Consider the following 18,270-nt stretch of genomic DNA (forward strand, 5'->3'; position numbering starts at 1 on the left):
AGGGAGTTTTTAAAATACCAATGTCTGGGTCCCCTACTCTAAAACAGTTAAACCAGAGTCTCTGAGGGTGCAACTGGAGGTAGATGTTTGTGAAAGTTCCCCAGGGCGTTCAAATGTATAGATAGGATTGAGAACCACTGCTTTCATTTAATCCCTTTATTTTACTGATGCCCCTAGAAGAGAATGACTTGGCCAAGGCCACACAGAGTTAGATGACTTGTATGACTTTCAGCTAATTGTCTCAGCTTGTCTCACCTCTATCCCTTTTTATCAGGTATATCCTTACTTCTTTCTCTGTCTCATCCAGTTATGCCTAGAAGGCTGGGTCAAGACAGAACTTCTTGCTTACTGCTGTTCACAATTGTGTGACATTGTCCTTAAACAGCTTCCCCAACTACACTGTGAGCTCATGCTGAGCTGAACCAACACCTTCTTGGTCTCTGGCTACTTCCTCCACTGGACTGATAATGGCCTCTATACCCAGCAGGTGCTCAACACAGCTGCCCTCCAAGAACAGACAGGGCACAGCGGTTTGGGAGTCAGACCTAGACTTGGAATCCTGGTTCTACCATGTAAACACTCCTGAACTTCAGTTTCCTCCTCTGTAATATGAGCTCAAAACCTCTCCCTTCATTGTTGGGTTTGCCGTAAAGCTCTGGCCTCCATATCTCTGTTTCGTGTAGGCTCCTTCCAAGACCCTGGGAGGAGCTCTCACAGTTTTATAGGCACATTTTTTATTCTTTTTCGTATAGAGAGGCCCCTCCAAATGTTATCGGCCTCAGACTTCACCAAACTTGGACCTACTCTTCCCCACCCCACAGAGTTGTTTCGGAAGTTAAATAAGATTGTGTTCATAAAGTGTGAGAAATGCAGTAGATGCTCCACAAATGTTACTTCCCTCCAGAACAGCGCAGAAAAGGGACACAAAGACAGACAGAACTGTAGCTGGTGTGCATGTTACATGTCCCCTTTAATGTCTCAAATATTGCCATTCAGCAATCCAGCCCCCATTCCACGAGTGGCCTCTGGGGTTCGGACACAAGCCTGAGGGATGCTAAGGTACCTGGTTCTCGGGGGAGGCCTCCTCAGCTCTAAGGTGGCCGTGGATCCAGTCAAGGTAGCGGCTGACTTTAGTGTATATGCCGTAATTGTGGAGGCGCCCGCAGCCCTCGCCCCAGCTCACCAGGCCCACCAGGAACCAGGTGCCACGGAAAGATACAACCATAGGCCCCCCACTGTCACCCTCACAGGCATCCCGTGAGTCCCCAAGGATGCCCGCGCACAGCATGTTCTCAGAGATCATGTTGTGCATGGCCTGGATGCACTCGTTGTGCGGGGCCACGGGGATATTGATGAAGTTGAGGACGAAGGTACGGTTTCTTTTGGTCTCGCTGCGATAGCCCCAGCCGGTCACCACGGTCTCCTGGCCCACCTGGGTGAGTTCACGCTCTGCAAGGCCACTGTCTGGGAGGCAGATGGGCACAATGGTCTGTGAGAGGATAGCAGGCTGGGCCAGGCGGAGCAGCGCGATGTCATTGTCTGTGGTGCTTTTGCTGTAGTTGGGGTGCACGAGAATCTCCTTGATGTCCACATCCATCTCCCACTTCTCCCAGCGCCGCAGGTCATACTCCCCTGTGGGGCAGAGGAGTGGTTAAAGTGCTTTGGGGCAGCCAGTGGGTCCACACCAGGAGTGGTCGCTGTGTCTCCCAGGCACTGTCACGAGTGCCATAAGTCTGTGCCTCAGATCCCTGCCAGTGGTAACGGCTGTGGTGTCAGGCCTAAGGGGGCCGAATGCTGGTTGGAATTCGGTACTCACTCCCAGACGGAGCAGCGAGGCCTGGCAAGTAAGCAGCAGTGGGCAGTCGGCAGGGAAGCCCAGGACACACACCAGAGCCCCAAAGGGAATGTGGAGCAACTGCAGTGGAGAGACACAACTCTCATCTAGCAGTGCTGGCCCGAGAGCAAGGTAGTGACAAGCCACGATGGGGTCAGGGCAAGAGCAGCAAGACCCAGGGAGGACCCACAGGCTCTGCCAGGGAAGATCTGGATCACACACAGGAGACAAGATCCTCTCCAGCAAGGCTGATGGCTGCTGCAGGGACAGGGGCAGTGGTGGGGGTGGGGGTGGGGAGTTGGAAATCCTAAACCGAGTGCCACGGGAGGCCACTGGCCATTGCCCGTGCTGGAGGTAATCGAAGGGAATATGAATTTGGTCATTCTCAATATATCTTCTCCTTCTTTTCTGCCTACACAGTGGGGAGAGCCCCCTCCAGAACTTGGTAGAGTGGGGCCCAGGTTTGTGGCCCTGGACTGCTCAGCTCTGTTCTCGTCAGTCTGTGCAAAGCATGGCCCTGAGGCCAGGCCATGTAGAAAGAAGCCTTGTGAGTCTCCTCACCAAGGGTGCTGGAGGTCCACACACACAGCCGGCTATGTGAGTGGGACCCCCTCACTTTGCAAACACATGTCTGTAAGCGCCTGGGCACCAGATGTGAAGAGAATCCCCTACCTGCCAAACACCAGGTGCCACTGTGTCTAAAATTTCACCCTAAGAGTGGCTAGAGGGAGCACATAGGCCTCTTCTCCCCAGACACCCTCCATGGGACCTTAAGCAGCCTCTTGCGCAAGCACCCCAAAGACGAGGGTCCCCAAACCTGGCTAGCCTGTCTGGTGCCACCCCTCCCGGAGGCCTCTGGCGGCCCCCTCCTGCCTGCTCCAGCCCGCACCAAGCCTGACGGTGAGCTTCTTTGAGTCCTCCATGCAGTGGGCCGCTGTCAGCACCCAGGAGGTGTGGATGAGCACTGCCCCGCAGGCCAGCTTCTTCTTTGAGTCCAGCAGGATCACCTGGAATGGGAGTGGGCAGTGACATCACAAGCCTACCTCTGACAACTCCAAGTCAGGGCCTGCGGCTCTCGGCACAGCCCCAGCATGGTTCTCAAGCCTGAGGCGCTGGCTGCGTAGCTAGGTCTTTCCTGGGTTCCCTGGTCACACAGGCGTGGACTTACAGTCCTTGGCTGGCACTTTCTACTTTTGTGTGTCTTACAGAGTTGGACGGTTGGAGGGCATCTCCTTGCCTTTGCCCTGCCATTGCTATAGTCATCCTTAGCAGCACCCAGAGAGTTCTGCTCACCCTTGGGGCTCAGGCTGGGACTCAAGTCCTCTGAGAAGCCTTTGAAGCCTGCAGGCTGCATTGAGTATCCCCCTCAGGGTTCCATAAGCCCCTATCCCACTGGCCATCCTGGCTTTGGTCCCACTGAGCGGCTTGTTTAGGGGCCTGACCCTCCCAGGATCGATGAGCTCCCCAAGGCCTGCCAATCCCCTGCTTATTGATTTCCATACCCCCCCACCCACCCAGTACCTGGGACCAAATAAAAGTGTTAGTTCCCATGGTGAGTCTGGAGAGGTACCTCAGGGTCAACCCTCCCTCCCAGCTCTCTCCCAAGCAAAACACCTCTCCCATTGGCAAGGCCTCTGCCTAAAATGCCACCAGCAGCGCAATATCTTTCCAGCTCTTTGTTAAAACTATGACTCACCTTCCTGCACATCTGCCCCATCCTGACCACTACTCTCCTGTCAGGTACCCCCATCTTTCCCTGAAACTGCTTCACCATTAGCACAGCCCCCTACCCCAAGTGAAGGCAGCATTTCCTCTCTCCATCTGTGCATCCTGACCAGGAACTCCCTGCAGGGGCTCAGTGATTCCTGACCCAACTGCTGAACAGCTGCTTCTCCTCTCACCTGCCAGGGGCTCTCTCCCCATTTGGTCTCCTTCCCATTGACGAGCCTTGGATCTACTTGGTCAGTTTGGTTTGTGTCACGTTTCAAGTGCTTGCGCTTCTTCTCCAGTCGCTTCCCTGGCTTCCCACAAGGGAACTTCACTGAAGATAGGGGGAGGCAAGTGAGTTCCTGCCAGGCACTACTCCCCAAGACTGCCCTCCCATCTTTGTCTACTTCCTGCCTGCAGGCTAGTTTGCTCCATTGTAGGGGTGAAGGGATAGGAGATGCTGAGGCACCCAATTCCAGTAACCTGCCAATCCCCTTGGGTTAGTGAGTCAGTCAACAAACAGTGCCACCTAATGGTAAGAGCCACACCAAGCAGCATCACTATCTATCTGTGTGTCCTTGGACAGATTAAACTTCTGAGTTCAGTATACCCAGGGCTGCTGGGAGTAATCCCTGAGGTACATAAGTAAAGTCTCATGCTGGGATGCCACCAAGCTCTTAACACAGGTAAGAAATTATGGGGAGGAAGTGGTGGGCATTCCTGGAGGGCCCCCAAAGTAGCTCTGAGCATGGTCGTGAGGTCCTCTGCCAAGAGGAGAGAGCACAGAACAGAGAACTGAGGGCTGGGAGGGCTTCCAGCATCTGCTCATGATGGACCATGCATGCGAGGTTGAGAGCTTTAGACTTGTTGTAGGAGCAGTGGGCAACCATCAGCAGGGGAATTGCATAGCAGCAGAGAATAGAGGCAGACAACAGCAACAAAACTCCAGAAGCTGGACATGGTAACTGACTTGGCTGACTGAGAAAGTGAAAACCTCAGCCAGTAATAGGGGATTCCAGCAGCAGACTGCTTTTGTTACAAAACCTCCCAGAAGCCTCAGTGCTTCTGAAGGACACAGTGTAGGCTGGGACTACAAACAGGAATGTTGAGTTTGGAAGCGAAACTGCTAGAGCCCTAGACCTCTCTCCCTGGCGCCCAGTGGCTTGACTCTCCTCTCTCAGCCCTGCAAAAGACCACAGGTGTCTTCTCTGCACAGGGTGAGCCAGAGACTGTGATCTGGGGCTCCAGCCACATGCAAGGCTGACCAGAGGGAGTCACACAGGTATCTGCAGACTGGGCAGACACCAGCTCCTCTTCCCTACTCTGCTCCAGGGGGCTGGAAGGCAGGCTGTGCCCACTCTCACATGAGCCTGGAGGATTCCTCTCAGGACAAGGCCTTGAGACCTGAGGAGCTGGGCAGTAGGGGTTCTGCCAGTGACCTGGGCTTTCCAAGGGCCTCTCAGGAAAGCCCCCAGGCCAGCTGGTCCACAGTCATTTCCTTGTAAGTTCCTGTGAATCTCTATTTCAAAATAAAAAGTTAGACATTTCTTCCCAGTAAAAGGGTTGGAATATAACATTGTGGAAGGTTCCCTGAAAGACGAACATGAAGTCAAAGCGATGGAAAACAGAAGTGATAATAAACCTAGAGGGGCAGTCCCGAGGAAAGAGATCTGAGTAACAGGAGGTCCAGGAGGCGAGAATAGAGACAGCAGGGGGAGGATATCAAAGAAATAACTAAGGAAACGTGCCTGAGGCAGTAGATACGAATTTCCACATGAAAAGGGTCCATCAAGGGCCTTGTACAACGAATAAGAAAAGACCCACACTGAGGAGCAACCTGCTGAAATTCATGATAAGAGTTGTAAAATTCTCACTTCCTAGGACATATACAAAGTTGATAAAAATTAAAAGGTATAAGAAGGAGAAGGCAGACTCGTGGTTCCTGTCTCTCCTCAGAGAAGCCAGAGGTAAAAGAGGAAATGGGATGCCAGGCTGGACAAAGTGTCTTCAGAAAATAAAGCCATCCAAGGTAGATGGAGGAAGATGCTGGAGGCCTGGCCCCCTACACCCGCTCAGGGTTTGGGAGATGAGCTACCTGGCGGCCCGCCTCCACGCCCCCTCTCTGGGAGCCTCCCGGTGCCGCCCCCACCCCTGGGATGGGCGGGGAGGGGGCTCACCTGTGGGCTCGCACTGCAGGTGGTCGTCCCCCAGCCTGTAGCCCGGCGCGCAGCTGCAGCGGCGCCGGCCCTCCCCCTCCAGGCAGTGGTGCGCGCAGCCGCCGTTGTCCACCGAGCAGTTGAAGTAGCTCACCTCTGGGCAAACCGGGGACGAGGTGCGGGGAGCGCACGGTGGCGCGGCGCGTCCCGGCCCCCGGCCCCCCGCCCCGCCCCCGGGCCCCCGGCCCGCCCCCCGCTCCCCGCCCCCCTCCGCGGCCGGCCGTCTCACCGTGCCGGCAGAAGCGACCCTCCCAGCCCCGGCCGCAGTAGCAGCGGAAGGCGCTGATGCCGTCGATGCACGTGCCGTGCCCGCAGCACGGGCTGTCGCACGGGTGCTCCGGGGGTAGGGCCGCGCACTGGTCCCCGTCTGCGACATGGGAGGAGGGGCGTCACTGGTGCCGCCAGCCCCCTCCCCGTCCCTGCAGCGGCCCAAAGAACCCGAGGGTGTTAGGGGCACCGCAGCCCGGGATCTAGAGCGCACTCACCGATGTACTTGGACCAGTAGGTCAGCTGTGGAGAAAAGGGACAGGGTCAGAGGCCATCCTCCCATGTATAAGTATTGGGGAGCCCAGGGGCGCCTCCTGAGTCTGGCCCACGTGGGGCAGGGGAGGGAAGGGCTTCTGGACAAAGAGGGGTCTACCCCTGCTTGTTGCCAGCCGCTGGGGCAACTGCGCTCTGAGCAGGCCTACAGTCCTCCTTGCCCCCTGCTGCCCATCTCCACCCCACATCCCAGGCACCCCCCCCCCCCAATGCGGCTGGAAGCTTGCTCTCTGGACGGTCTGTGACCACAACAGCCTTTACACTGGAAGGGACCCAAATCTCCCACCCAGCTGCTCTGCCTCCTTCCAGCCTCCATCACTCCTTTAGGCTTCTCTGGACCTCTCGTGGATGTGATCTTTTCCTGAGACATGTTCTCAAAGTGGAGACCTTGTTGGTTAGAAGTTGATTGCTGATTTAGAAGGTCTGCTTGTCCAGCTGAGGCCCTGCTGCTGCTGCTGGTCTGGGACCATCCAGCCTGATGGTCCCTTTAGCAGTGGCTCTGCCCTGCTGGGCCTGGGAGAACTTAGGGTAAGGTGCTCAGATTGTGGCTGCAGAAAGTCCTTTGGGCATCTGTTGAGGAGCGCATTTGGGAAAAGAGGCAGTGGAGATCTAGGCAAGGAGGTAGCCGCTGAAAAGGCAGACCAGAGCTCCCCCCTTAGCCTTGGAAGGAAGGGCATCCCTATAGACAGCTTAGAAGGGGACCCCAGGTAACAGCACAAATTCTGGTCCTAGTAGCTCAAGTAAGCCCTTGGGGATGGAGTGGGTCCGAGCCTTGTATCGGATAGCCACCTCCTTTCCCAGTCCATCCTTCCACCTCAGCGCTGCCACCACGGGGCCCTGGGAGCCAGAGAGGACATGAACTCTTCCCTCTGATTCCCTGAGCAATCAGATTTTGCCTCTCGAGAATTTGAACTGAGGCACAGAGGGAGTGTATATAGATAGACATCAGGGAGTCTTGGGTCACACAGCCCCTGACTGGCAGGTGCTTGGCTGGAAGCAGAGAGGGTGGCATTTTGGTCACAGAGAACAGGGGGACACAGCAGTGGCCAGTTGTGGGCAGAGGACGGGCTGAACTTCCTCCAGTGGGGTTGTTGGGAATCCCAGCTTCCCCAAACTCCCTATTCCTGGAGCTAATTGCAGAGTTCTGTTCCTTGCAGTCACATGTGCCCTGACCAAGACCGTAGGGCCAGCGTCCTCTTCATTCCACTCGCACACCCCCGCCCCCCCGAGCGAGCTGGATGGAGAAGGGGCTGGTGCCCACTGCCTCCCCAGACTCCTAAGAGGGCCTCAGCAGTGGGGCCCCAGCTTGCTCCTCCAGACCCCTGCTGGCCACCAGCCTGCCCCTGATGCTCGTCCTCTGCACCCAGCCAGATGGCCTTACTGTGTCATCCACATTTTGGAAAATCTCCTGGGCCTCCTCGAAGTCACAGATCTCCTCTATGCACTCCCGCTCCAGGCTGCCTGCCCGGATCTCCTCTAGGAAGGAGTTGGCACGCTTGTGGATCCGCAGAACCTGGTGGGCCCTCTTGCTGCTGGAGAACACTGAGTCTGGTTGGGGGGGAGGGGAAGCTCATTGGGGGGAGGGGCCTGGGGTAGGGGCCACTCTGTGGTGAGTCCCAGGAGATATTTTTGTCTTGGGCCCTCAGGCCTTAAAGCTCCCCTGCTCCTCTGCTCTCTTCTTCCACACACAGCAGATGGCCAGCCTTGGAAGACAGGAGACTTGGCCATTCAGAGTACATGCGCTGGACAGACAGCCCTCCCTTTGGACCCAGCCTGACCTCTGTGTGACCTTGAGCCAGTGCCTTTGCCTCTCTAAACTTCAGTTTCTTCGCGCAACCCTGAGGATGAGATAATGGTGCCAAGCCGCGCAGTGTCTGACCTAGGAATGAGCACCCAGGGACGCGTGTTGGCTGGATGTTGGGGTTATTACCAGGCCTGCAAGGTTCACTCTGTCTCGTTGCTCTCGAGTCCCCCTGTACAACCCTATCTTGCCGCTGTCCCGCCTCCCTCCGCTCCCCTCCTTGGCCTCCCCCGAGTGGAGCATTTCCCCTGCCTTCCCATCTGGCGGGCAAACCAGGAGGACGGCAGCCCTGTCTCAAAGATCAAGAAGCTCAGGAAGGGGCTCAAATGCTATAGCAGCAGCCGTGCGCCTCCAGGAGCCTCGGGGCGGGGCCTGCTAGAAGGTACTGGCAGCTCATTCCCCCTCAGACCTCCCAGGCACCCTGGCTTCCTCCTGTTGGGGGGTGGGGGGAGGCGGCAAGGGAGGGGTGGAGCGGGGCAGTCCCTGCACTCGAGCCTTGGAGGATAGGCTGCCCTGCGGTGGCGTGGGTGCTGGCCAGGCCCAGCTTTGGCACTTACGGGACTGGGTGGGTGGAGGGGAAAGGCCCAGGGGACTGTGTGGGGCACTCCCAGACTGGAGGAAGGAGCTTCGGGACATGCCCCCACCCCGGGGGCTCCTTGAGGTCACCACAGTACTCTGTCATCACAGTAACCCCCCCCCCCCACCGGCCCCTGCCCAGCGGGGGCAGCTGCTGGATTCCAACAGGGGACTGTCAGGCAGTTCCTCCCCACGGTGCCTCTCGTGTCACACTGAGGCTCAGAAGAGATGCTGCACGGGGTGGGGGCCTCGTGCGGCGCCAGAGAGGGTCTCGTGAGGACCCCGAGGGCCCCAGGGAAGGGGGACAGTGGCCTTACCAGGAGGAACTGGTGTGCCGGAAGTTCCCCAGATGGTCACCAACAGTAAGAGGCTTGCGAGCTGCCACATTCTGGAGTTGCTGCCACCTGTCTGAGGAGGACTTCTGAGCTTCCAACAGCCCCACTGGCCCCTGCTCTGCCTGCCGCCCCGGCGCCAGATGGGAGCTGACTGCAAGGGCTGGGGCTGGGGCTGGTGGTCCCTGTTCACTAGACGGACAGCCGCTGGTGCCTCAGTGTCCTTGCCTGTGTGGGGCTAGGATCACAGCAGCTGCCCAGCATCGGAGGGCTGAAGAGAAAAAGTGGAAAGGGCACGGAGTCCTGGGGAAGATCAAAGGGGACTCAGCACAAAAGGGCCATGGCAGGTGTCCTCTCTTGCCCTGTTCTTTGAGGGTCAGGGGGTGGTGCCTTTGCTGAGCTAATGGCCAGGCTGAGAGGCATACCTAACATTTATCAGACATTCATGGCGTTTTTCAAGCAATTTATACATGGTTCAGAAGGCAGGACACCAAAGTCAGACCACTTGGTGCAAATCCCAGCTCTTGGACAGCAACACTGGGCAAGATACCTAACTGTTCCATGCCTCAGTTTCCTGGTTAGAAAAACTGTGTTTCTGCCTTATAGGGTTATTGTGAGAATTAAATGAGTTAACCCACATAATGCTCTTAAGATGGGGTTTGTATACAGCAAATGCTCAGGAAATATTAGCTTTTATTATCTCAGTTAAAACTCATAACGCCCACGAGGGAGGTATTAATGTCATCACCCCATTTCATAGAGGGTGGTCACATTGAAGCTTAGAGGAGGGAAATAGCTTATTGAAAACCCACAACCAGGACGTGACAGAGCTAGGACCCGAGCCCAGGCCTATGTGGCTCCAGGCTTGGAATCTTAACCCCTGCCCCAAACTACCGGGTGCCCCACAAAGCCCCAGAAGTAACCCTGCTGGCTGTAAACGGAGGAGGAGGGAGCCCTCCACTGCCTCCAAGCCCGAGGGCTAGGCCTGCCTGCCCCACCTGCAACCTCCCCCACTCCATCTGACATCACTTTCTGTCTTCATTGACTCCCCCGGAGACTGTTTCTGACATTTGTTTAAATCAGACACCCTAGGTTTAGAGGTGGGGGTGAGGTGGGGAGAATGGGGAGTCCTGCGCTCCAAGCTGCCCCTGACGATGTCCCTTGGCCCTGGCGGCCCTCAGACCACTTCCACTTGCCTCCAAGTCTGGGAAAAAGGCCCCTGGGGACTGTGGCACCCAGGCCTGAGGAATGCCAGCCGACGTCCTGGCCCGGCCCGTGGCAGAGCCCTGATATCCCAGTAGCCCAAGCTCTAGCCAGCCTCTGGAACCCTGGCTGGAGGATTCGACCTTCACATCTGCTCATCCCTCCTCCATCCCCCGTCACAGACCTGCCATGAAGGGGACTTACTGGGGTGGGCCAGGGAGAAACTGCAGGGTCGCCGTCCCACTGCCATGACAGCCTGAACCGGGCGTGAGTTAATCCATAACCTCAAATATTTGCTTGGCCCTCAGTGCTGAGGCCTCCCCCTCCACAGATAAACAAACAGCCTCCCAGCTCTGGATGGCCCTGTTTGCCCAAAGCCCACCTTTGTCCCCCAGTTGGTGCCATCCAAGAGGGAGGGCGGGGAGGGATGGGCGATTGTCAAACTGTCTACAGATGAGGTCTCATTTTGGCCTCAAAGGTGGTTGGCTGAAGGAGGGACATTGTGTCTATGTGGCAGATGGGGACATTTTTACCCAGAGATATTGCAGTTTTCCCCAGATCAGCTCAACTGGTAATGATTCCATATTTCACCAAACCTAGGATGCCATTAATTATAAGATGCACCTATTTTATGTGGCAGTAACACTGTCAATTACACAGGGACGCAATGTCCCGATTTCCAATTTTCATGATGAAAAGATACTCCTCTCAGGGTCCCTGCCACGTGAGCGCTGGCCACTCAGCTCGACCCTGGGCTCCAGTAGCTCCTGTAGCTGCCCGCACAAGGGCACGTGACTACTCCCATAATCTCTACTTTGCAGATGAGGACCCTCAGAAATCTCTTATTAGCTGCCCAAATTCACCAAGCTGCGAAGTGGCCGGCCTGGCGTCGACTCAGGTCTTCCTGGCACCTCTTGGCCACCTTTGCAAACAAGTGAGAAAAACAAACCTGGTTCTGGAAAGGCTGCTGTCAGTCCGTGGCTGGGACGCTGGGGAAGAGAAGGACAGAAGTACAAGGTCCAGCTTGAAGCCTTGGCGCCAGTCCTTAAGTCTGTCAACATTTATTAGGCATCTCACGTTCCTGTACCTGCTGTGAGGGCTTGACCACACCCCTCAAAGCCCGAGCTCCTTCAGGGGTCATGTGACCCTGTCCCGCTGACCTCCAGGCCTGCCCAGGAAAGTCGCCTGACCCAGGGGTCAATCCAGTTCTCCACCCCAGCCTGCAGGAGTAGGGCCTCGGAGCCCTCGTTCCACTGTGAGCGCTGGACTGGGGAGATTCTGAAGCCCAGAGCCCGGGCATCCATGTTTGGGCCCAAAGCAGAGGAAACTGAGGAGGAGGAAGACATAGACGCAGGAGAGAGGCTGAGACAGGAGACCTTGGACACTCAGGAGTGGGAGGGAGCAGCAGGGGCAGGCCCCTACCCTCCAGGGTGGGCACATCCTGGCTCTGGGCTCATGAGGGTCCCCTGCCCTCCTAGGAAACCCCCTCTTCCCTTAAGTTCCCTTAAATTGACTGGGGCAGCATGCGTTCCGTAGGACAGGCCCGCAGCCGCCGGAGAAGGCAAGAGGAGCAGGGCGAGGGGACGAAGGGACGTCACACAAGCTGGGGTGGCCAGGGAAGGCTGCTTGGGTGAGGTGGAGCTTCAGCTGGAGGTCCCAGGGCAGGCAGGACCCGGGAATAGAGGAAGGGCCCTGAGGAGGGGAGGGAGGGGAGGCACAGGAGACCCAGAGCGGAGAAGCAGAGGAGAGGGTGAGAGGGAGGGGTGGAGGAGATAATGGAGTTTGGAGTGCAGCCTGGGGCAAGTGGGGCGCCAGCGGCTGTCTTGCGAGGGGCTGCGGCGGCCGCCTCGGGAAGGGGCCGGGCGGTCCTCGCAGGTCAGGCAGGAAGCTCGGAGTCCGTGAGCTTGGCCACACAAGAGGGCAGCTCGGCCGCCCCGGACCTCGTAAATGCCTCCGGCGCCCACGTTCTCGCTCTATAGGCGGCCTCCCTGTGAGTCCGCCGCAGATGCCGTCCTGGGCTCTCCTCACGCGCACTTACTTCCCGCTGCCCCCTTCGCCAGGCTCTCTGGCTGTTCCCTGGGGCTCCGTCCTCCTTGCCTTCCCCCCCCCCCCCGCCAGGCTTCTCACCTGCCACCTGCCCCCCAGCTGGCAGCGGCGATCGGTTCAACGGGACGTCTAGGTAGGGTCCACACACTGATCCTGAAGGTGGATGAGGGACTGTGTCTGAGGCCCCCACATCCAAGCCGGCCCAGACGCCCAAAGCATCGGCAGCCAGAAGTGCCAGGGCAGCTGCAGGGGGAGAGGTGACCAGTGTGGGGGTCTGGCCAGGCCTTGAAGGCTGCCGGGAGCGGGGACAGGAGGGCTCCTCTTGCTTGTTGGCCGGCTGGGGCACCTGAGCAGGGGTGCCTTCCTCACGCCTCCTCCCCGGCGGGCAGCGCAGGGAACCGGAGCCACCTCCCTGAAGCAGGGATGCTCCCCTCCACCAGCTGCTCCCCAGGTTTGTGCTGGCTGAACGGCTGCCATCCCCCGAGAGTGCCGCCAGGAATCCAGGTGTCTGTGCTCACTGGCAACAGGTTCCAGCGGGGGGCCACTGCTCTGGTCCCCTGGGAGGGTGCGGGCTGCCCTTCCAAGGGGCGGCCTCGCCTGGCTGCTTGGCCGCTGCTCATTTGCCTTGTCTGATGCTGGGGTTTTCCTTCCCAGATGTGAGTCAGCCCTGTTGGGCCTGAATTCAGTCAGGCCCACTCTCCCGATGCCAGAGCAGGACTTTGGCGTCACAGCCAGCCATGATTCAGAGAGCGGAAGGACGTCTGTGTGCAGGTAACGGACTGCATTTGTGAGGACGTGGGCAGAGGACTAAGAAGCAAAGGTGTGGGGTTCGGGGTGAAGGGGGAGAGGAGTTTGGGGGGAGGGCTGCAGAAAGAAAGCCAAAACTAGGAGATGGCATCAAGCAGTGGGGTATTCAAAAACCTCATCTTTGATGTCAGGCTCACACAGGTTTATTGTTTTTTAATTAATTAATTATTTATTTTTAAGATTTTATTTATTTATTTGAGAGAGAGAGAGCGCACCAGCAGAGTGAGAAGCAGACTCCCTGCTGAGCAGGGAGCCCGATGCGGGGCTCGATCCCAGGATCCTGGGATCATGACCTGAGCGGAAGGCAGATGCTCAACCGACTGAGCGACCCAGGCGTCCCCTCACACAGGTTTAAACTTCAACTTTGTTCCTTCCCTCAGCTTCAGTTTCCACATCTGTAAAATGAGGCCAATAATAGTGTGCGCCCCAGGTGGTTGTTATGAGGGTTCAATTAAATATTTTCTACAAGGTGGACAGAGACTTAGGTGATGTCTCTGTCAACAACAGCAATGTCCTCTCTTGACTCCCCAAGTATCCTAGAGAGAAAGTGAGGTACCACATGAAGCTTTGTGAGGATCAGCCACCCGGGGAAAATGGGTGCCCCCCCCCCTTCATGAATGCCTGTGAAGGCATGGGGGAGGTGACCCAGGAGGGGGACAGGAAGGGCCAGCTGCTGTCTGTGCAGCCACCAGCTCCGAGTATCCAGGGCCCCCGCACTCCCCAGGGCTGGGGTGTGCTCTTATCCAGCACTGGCCCTCAATCTCGAATCTCAAATAGAATCTCGTAGAACCTGAGCTACCTCTCCTGATCAGGGGGTGGGATGGAGGGCTCACCCCAGGCCCGCTCCTTGGTGGGCGTCTTGTCCATTCTCTCTGCTGGGGAAGGCCTGGAGCTGCTCAGGGCTCAGCCCAGGGAGGCCAGGGAACAGAGAAACCAGAGGCCCTGGGGAGCCCCCTCCCCCACTGGGAAGAAGCCGAGGTGGATGGATGCAGCCAAGGTCAACGGCACTACACATTGAATCTTTTTTTTTAATCAGGTTTGAGGAATAATATACATACAATAAAATTTGCTTTTTAAATATTCAGTTCTGTTGTTTAGACAAATGTATGTAGTAGCGTAACCACCACCACAGTTAGGATTATGGGACATTTCTGTCACCCTCAGAAGTTCCCTGTGCCCCACTGCCACCCTGGCAACCTTTGATCTGGTTTCTGTTGCTTTCTCTAGAATGGCATATAAATGGAATCCTACAGTATTATAGCCTTTTAGGACTGGCTTCTATCACTCACCAAAGCTTTTGAGATTCTTCCATGTGGATGTGTGTATCAGTAGTTTCTATAGCTGAGTAGTTTCCATTATATGGATATACCACAATTGGTTACCCATTCACCACTTCCTGGCTATTATTAAATAAAGCTACTGGAACATTCATGTACAGGTCTTTGTGTGGATATGTTTTCATGTCTCTTGGGCAAGTCTCTAGGAATGGGACTGCTGAGTCATGTGGTAAGTACATTTATTTCTATTAAAAAACAAAAACAAACTGTTATATAAAGTGGCTGTACCATTTTGCATTCCCACAAGCAAAATATGAGTGTTCCAGTCGTTCTGCATCTGCTCCAGCACTTGCGTGGTCAGTTTTTTATTTTGTTATTTTTGGCCATCCTAATAGGTGTGTGGTAGGATCTCATTTCATTTCCCCAGTCACTAATGATGTTAGTCATCTTTTCATGTGCCTAGTTGCCATTCATATATCCTCTTTGGTGATGTGGCTGTTTCAATATTTGGCCTGTTTTTTAAAATTGAGGGTTTTTTTTTTTTAAAGATTTTATTTATTTGAGAGAGAGAGAGTGCAAGAATGGGCGGTGTGGCAGAGGGAGAGAGAGAATCAGACTCCCAGGCAAACAGGGAGCCCAATGAGGGCTGGATCCCAGGACCCGGGACCATGACCTGAGCTGAAGGCAGATGCTTAACCGACTGAGCCACCCAGGCACCCCGGTCCTTTGCATTTGTATACACATTTTAGACTCAGCTTGTCAATTTCTTTAAAACCTAAAAAAAGCTTGCTGGGATTTTGAATGGGACTGAGTTGATTCTATAGAACAATCTGGAGAGAAGAGACATCTTACTGGTGGGTCTTTTGATCCATTAGCCTGGTATTCCCATTTAGGTCTTTGTTAACCTGTCTCCCCAATGTTTGATAGTTTTAAGTATATAGATCTTGAACATATTTTGATAAATTTATCCCTACTTATTTTGTTTTTTTAATGCTATTGTAAATGGCATTTTTACATATTGCAATTACAATTTTGTGTTGCTAGTATACAGAAATACATTGATTGTTTTATATTGAGACTTATTTTTTTCAGTTTTACTGAGATAAAACTAACATATAACATTGTATTAGATATAAAGGCATACAATATGATTTAATATATGTATACATTGCAAAATGATTACCACATTAAGTAGAGTTGACATCCATCACCTCACATAGTTACAATTTTTTTCTTGAGAAAATTTTTTTTAATATTTTATTTATTTGACAGAGAGAGAGAGAGCACAAGCAGGGGGAGCAGGAGAGGGAGAAGCAGCCTCCCTGCTGAGCAGGGAGCCCGATGTGGGACTCGATCCCAGGACCCTGGGATCATGACCTGAGCCGAAGGCAGACCCTTAACCGACTGAGCCACCCAGGCATTCCGAGATGAGAATTTTTTAAATCTACTGTCTTCATGACTTTCACAAATACAATACAGAATGATTAACTCTAATTACCATGCTGCACATTACATCCCCAGAACTTATTTATAACTGGAAGTCTGTACCCTTTGACCACCTTCCCTCTCGTCCCCCACCTCTAGTAACCACTAATCCGTTTTGGTTTTTTTTTAAGGATTTTATTTATTTATTTGTCAAAGAGAGAGATGGAGAGAGAGAACACAAGCGGGGGGAGCAGGCAGAGGGAGAAGCAGGCTCCACACTGAGCAAGGAGCCCGATGCAGGACTTGATCCTAGACCCTGAGATCATGACCTGAGCCGAAGGCAGACGACCCATAGCATCCCTACTCGTCTGTTTTTGAATCTATGATGAACTCATAGATTTTTACGCTCCACATGTAAATGAGATCATACAGTATTTATCTTCGACTTATTTCTTGATTCCACAAGCACGTGCTGGCGTGACCGACCATCCTAGTTTGTCTGGGACTGTTCTGACTTTAGCCCTAAAAGCCCTACATCTAGTAAACTCTACCCTCGGATGAGAAAACTCCCAGTTTTCACTGACAGGTACAGAAGGTTAGGGGAAAGGTACAAAACACAAAGGTGACCCCCAAAAGCGGGGCTGAAAGCAACATTGGTTTTAGTACCAAATGGACCCAGGACTTTCCCCAGTCCCTGCTGCTGCTGACGGTGACAGCCATGATTGGCAGTTCGTGAGCATGCATCAGCCATTATTAAACCCCCCCTCCCATCACTTAAGAGTGCTGGCATCTGGAGGGCGAACATTCACTTTGCCTGTGGATTCACTGTTGTGCTTTGTATCTAGACAGTGCTAGTTTAATTTTTAACATGATGAATATTGCGACCATGTTTTTTTTGAGTTCAGATGATGAACACGAGCATGATTACAAAACCAATGCCAGCATGCGCCAGACGTCATGGTCATTTAGAAAGCTAAACGTGGGCCGCCTGGGTGGACATTTATGAATGGTTCTTCCAAAACTGCTGATCTTTGAAAAGGCCAGAAGGATCTTGAAAAAGGATGATCCGATGGCACCTGAGTTGTTCAATGTTCTGTATAGGAAGTAACAAAAACTCATGTAATAAAAAGTAACTCAGTTTTGGGGAAATAAAACAAAATGTCACCAGAAGAGGGACAGCCAATTTAAACAGGACTTTCTCACTTCTTTACTAAGACTGGAACTTATTTGTGATGCAACTTTAATATCACAAGTTCAAATACTTCTTTGCTTTAAAGCCATTTTCTCTGAGACACACGCAAGTATGAGAGAGAGAGAGAGAGCGCGCACGCGCTTTAATTTATGACACCCGGTGTGCTTCAAAATGTTTAAAAAGATGGAACTTTGGATGTTGAATTTATTGATGCAAAGGAGCTGACAAAAAGCTGTTTTACCAAAATCAGCCTATAGATACAAAGAGGATGGGCATTTTTGGAGAGCTGGAAGCTAATCCCTACAAGTCTAAAAACCTGCTGTTGTTAGTAAGATCCTAAGTATTCCATGCTCAAATGATTTTGTTGAGAGAATCATTAGCTCGCCATCACACTGGACTGACAGTAGGAATTAGTGTAATGTGGGCTTAATAAGAGCAGGACTGCAAGTCAAAGAATTTTGTTTGGCGATATTCAGTTTGATCACTACATCAAAGAAGGGTTTCCTAAAAGCTGCAGGCAAGGAAACAGAGAGAGGTAAAAATCTCCTCTGCATCATAGGACAGAAATGTTATTGTTATTTTTTTAAATTAAATATTGGTACTATGTTTAGTCCTACTGGATTCACATTCTCTTAAAAAGTCTTACATGTATGTATCTTTTTTTAAAAAGACTATTTTTGTAGAGCAGTTTTAGGTTCACAAAAAATTGAGGGGAAGGTAGAGATTTCCCATATACCCCCCAGTGCTGCACCCCCACATGTATAGACTCCCCATCATCAACATCCCCACCAGAGCGTACATTTGTTATAACTGATTAACCTACATTAACACATCATAATCAGCCAAAGCCCATAGCTTACATTTGGGTTTGCTCCTGATGTGGTACATTCTGTGGGTTTGGACACATGTATAATGACACCATTCATCATTATAGTATCATACAGAGTATTTCCACTGCCCTAAAATCATCTGTGCTTCATCTGTTTAGCCCTGCCTCCCCCCAACCCCCGCCCCCCAACAACCCCTGGCAACTACTGATCTTTTTTTACCATCTCCATACTTCTGCATTTTGCTGAATGTCATATAAGAATGTCATGGAATCATACCATATGTAGCCTTTTACATGTATGTATCTCAATACAAATTTTAAGTATCCAATGAGTTAAAATAAATTGCTGTATCAGAGATTAGAAACATATTTTTATATTTCTTTCTCACAAAGTAGTCCTACTAATTATTATTTGCCATTGTTACTAATCCTATTGTTCTGTTTAAGTAATAGCATTTGTGTAACACAAAAGTAAATAATACAGA

The 18,270-nt window shown here is 53.2% G+C and overlaps 1 protein-coding gene across 4 annotated transcripts; it reads right to left on the minus strand.

Annotated features, from left to right (window-relative positions):
* Window positions 1-950: 950 nt before the first annotated feature.
* Window positions 951-10,464, minus strand: PROC (protein C, inactivator of coagulation factors Va and VIIIa). Of its 4 annotated transcripts, none has more exons than XM_021695917.2 (9): window positions 10,414-10,464; window positions 8,992-9,082; window positions 7,679-7,845; window positions 6,243-6,267; window positions 5,987-6,124; window positions 5,719-5,853; window positions 3,736-3,875; window positions 2,724-2,841; window positions 951-1,632 (listed from the first exon to the last, which is right to left on the minus strand). In XM_021695917.2, exons 2-9 carry the CDS (start codon window positions 9,059-9,061, stop codon window positions 1,055-1,057), a joined length of 1,371 nt encoding a protein of 456 aa, XP_021551592.1. In that variant the 5' UTR covers window positions 9,062-9,082; window positions 10,414-10,464; the 3' UTR covers window positions 951-1,054. The 4 variants fall into 4 exon arrangements, with proteins under 4 accessions (XP_021551592.1, XP_044769180.1, XP_021551593.1 ...); XM_044913245.1 differs by having other exon boundaries at window positions 10,394-10,452; XM_021695918.2 differs by lacking the exon at window positions 10,414-10,464 and having other exon boundaries at window positions 8,992-9,097.
* Between the last annotated feature and the right edge of the window lie 7,806 nt (window positions 10,465-18,270).

The sequence above is a fragment of the Neomonachus schauinslandi genome, chromosome 3 (genome assembly GCF_002201575.2).
Source record: "Neomonachus schauinslandi chromosome 3, ASM220157v2, whole genome shotgun sequence".
Classification (NCBI taxonomy): Eukaryota; Metazoa; Chordata; class Mammalia; order Carnivora; family Phocidae; genus Neomonachus; species Neomonachus schauinslandi.

What these genes read in the sequence shown, in the direction of transcription:
- PROC (XM_021695917.2), bottom strand. Translation starts at nt 9,061, where the DNA reads ATGTGGCAGCTCGCAAGCCTCTTACTGTTGGTGACCATCTGGGGAACT. An exon ending in CGGCACACCAGTTCCTCCTG is followed by an intron (nt 7,846 to 8,991) that starts GTAAGGCCACTG and finishes CCCCCCAACCAG; the next exon opens with ACTCAGTGTTCTCCAGCAGC. An exon ending in TCCAAAATGTGGATGACACA is followed by an intron (nt 6,268 to 7,678) that starts GTAAGGCCATCT and finishes TTTTCTCCACAG; the next exon opens with CTGACCTACTGGTCCAAGTA.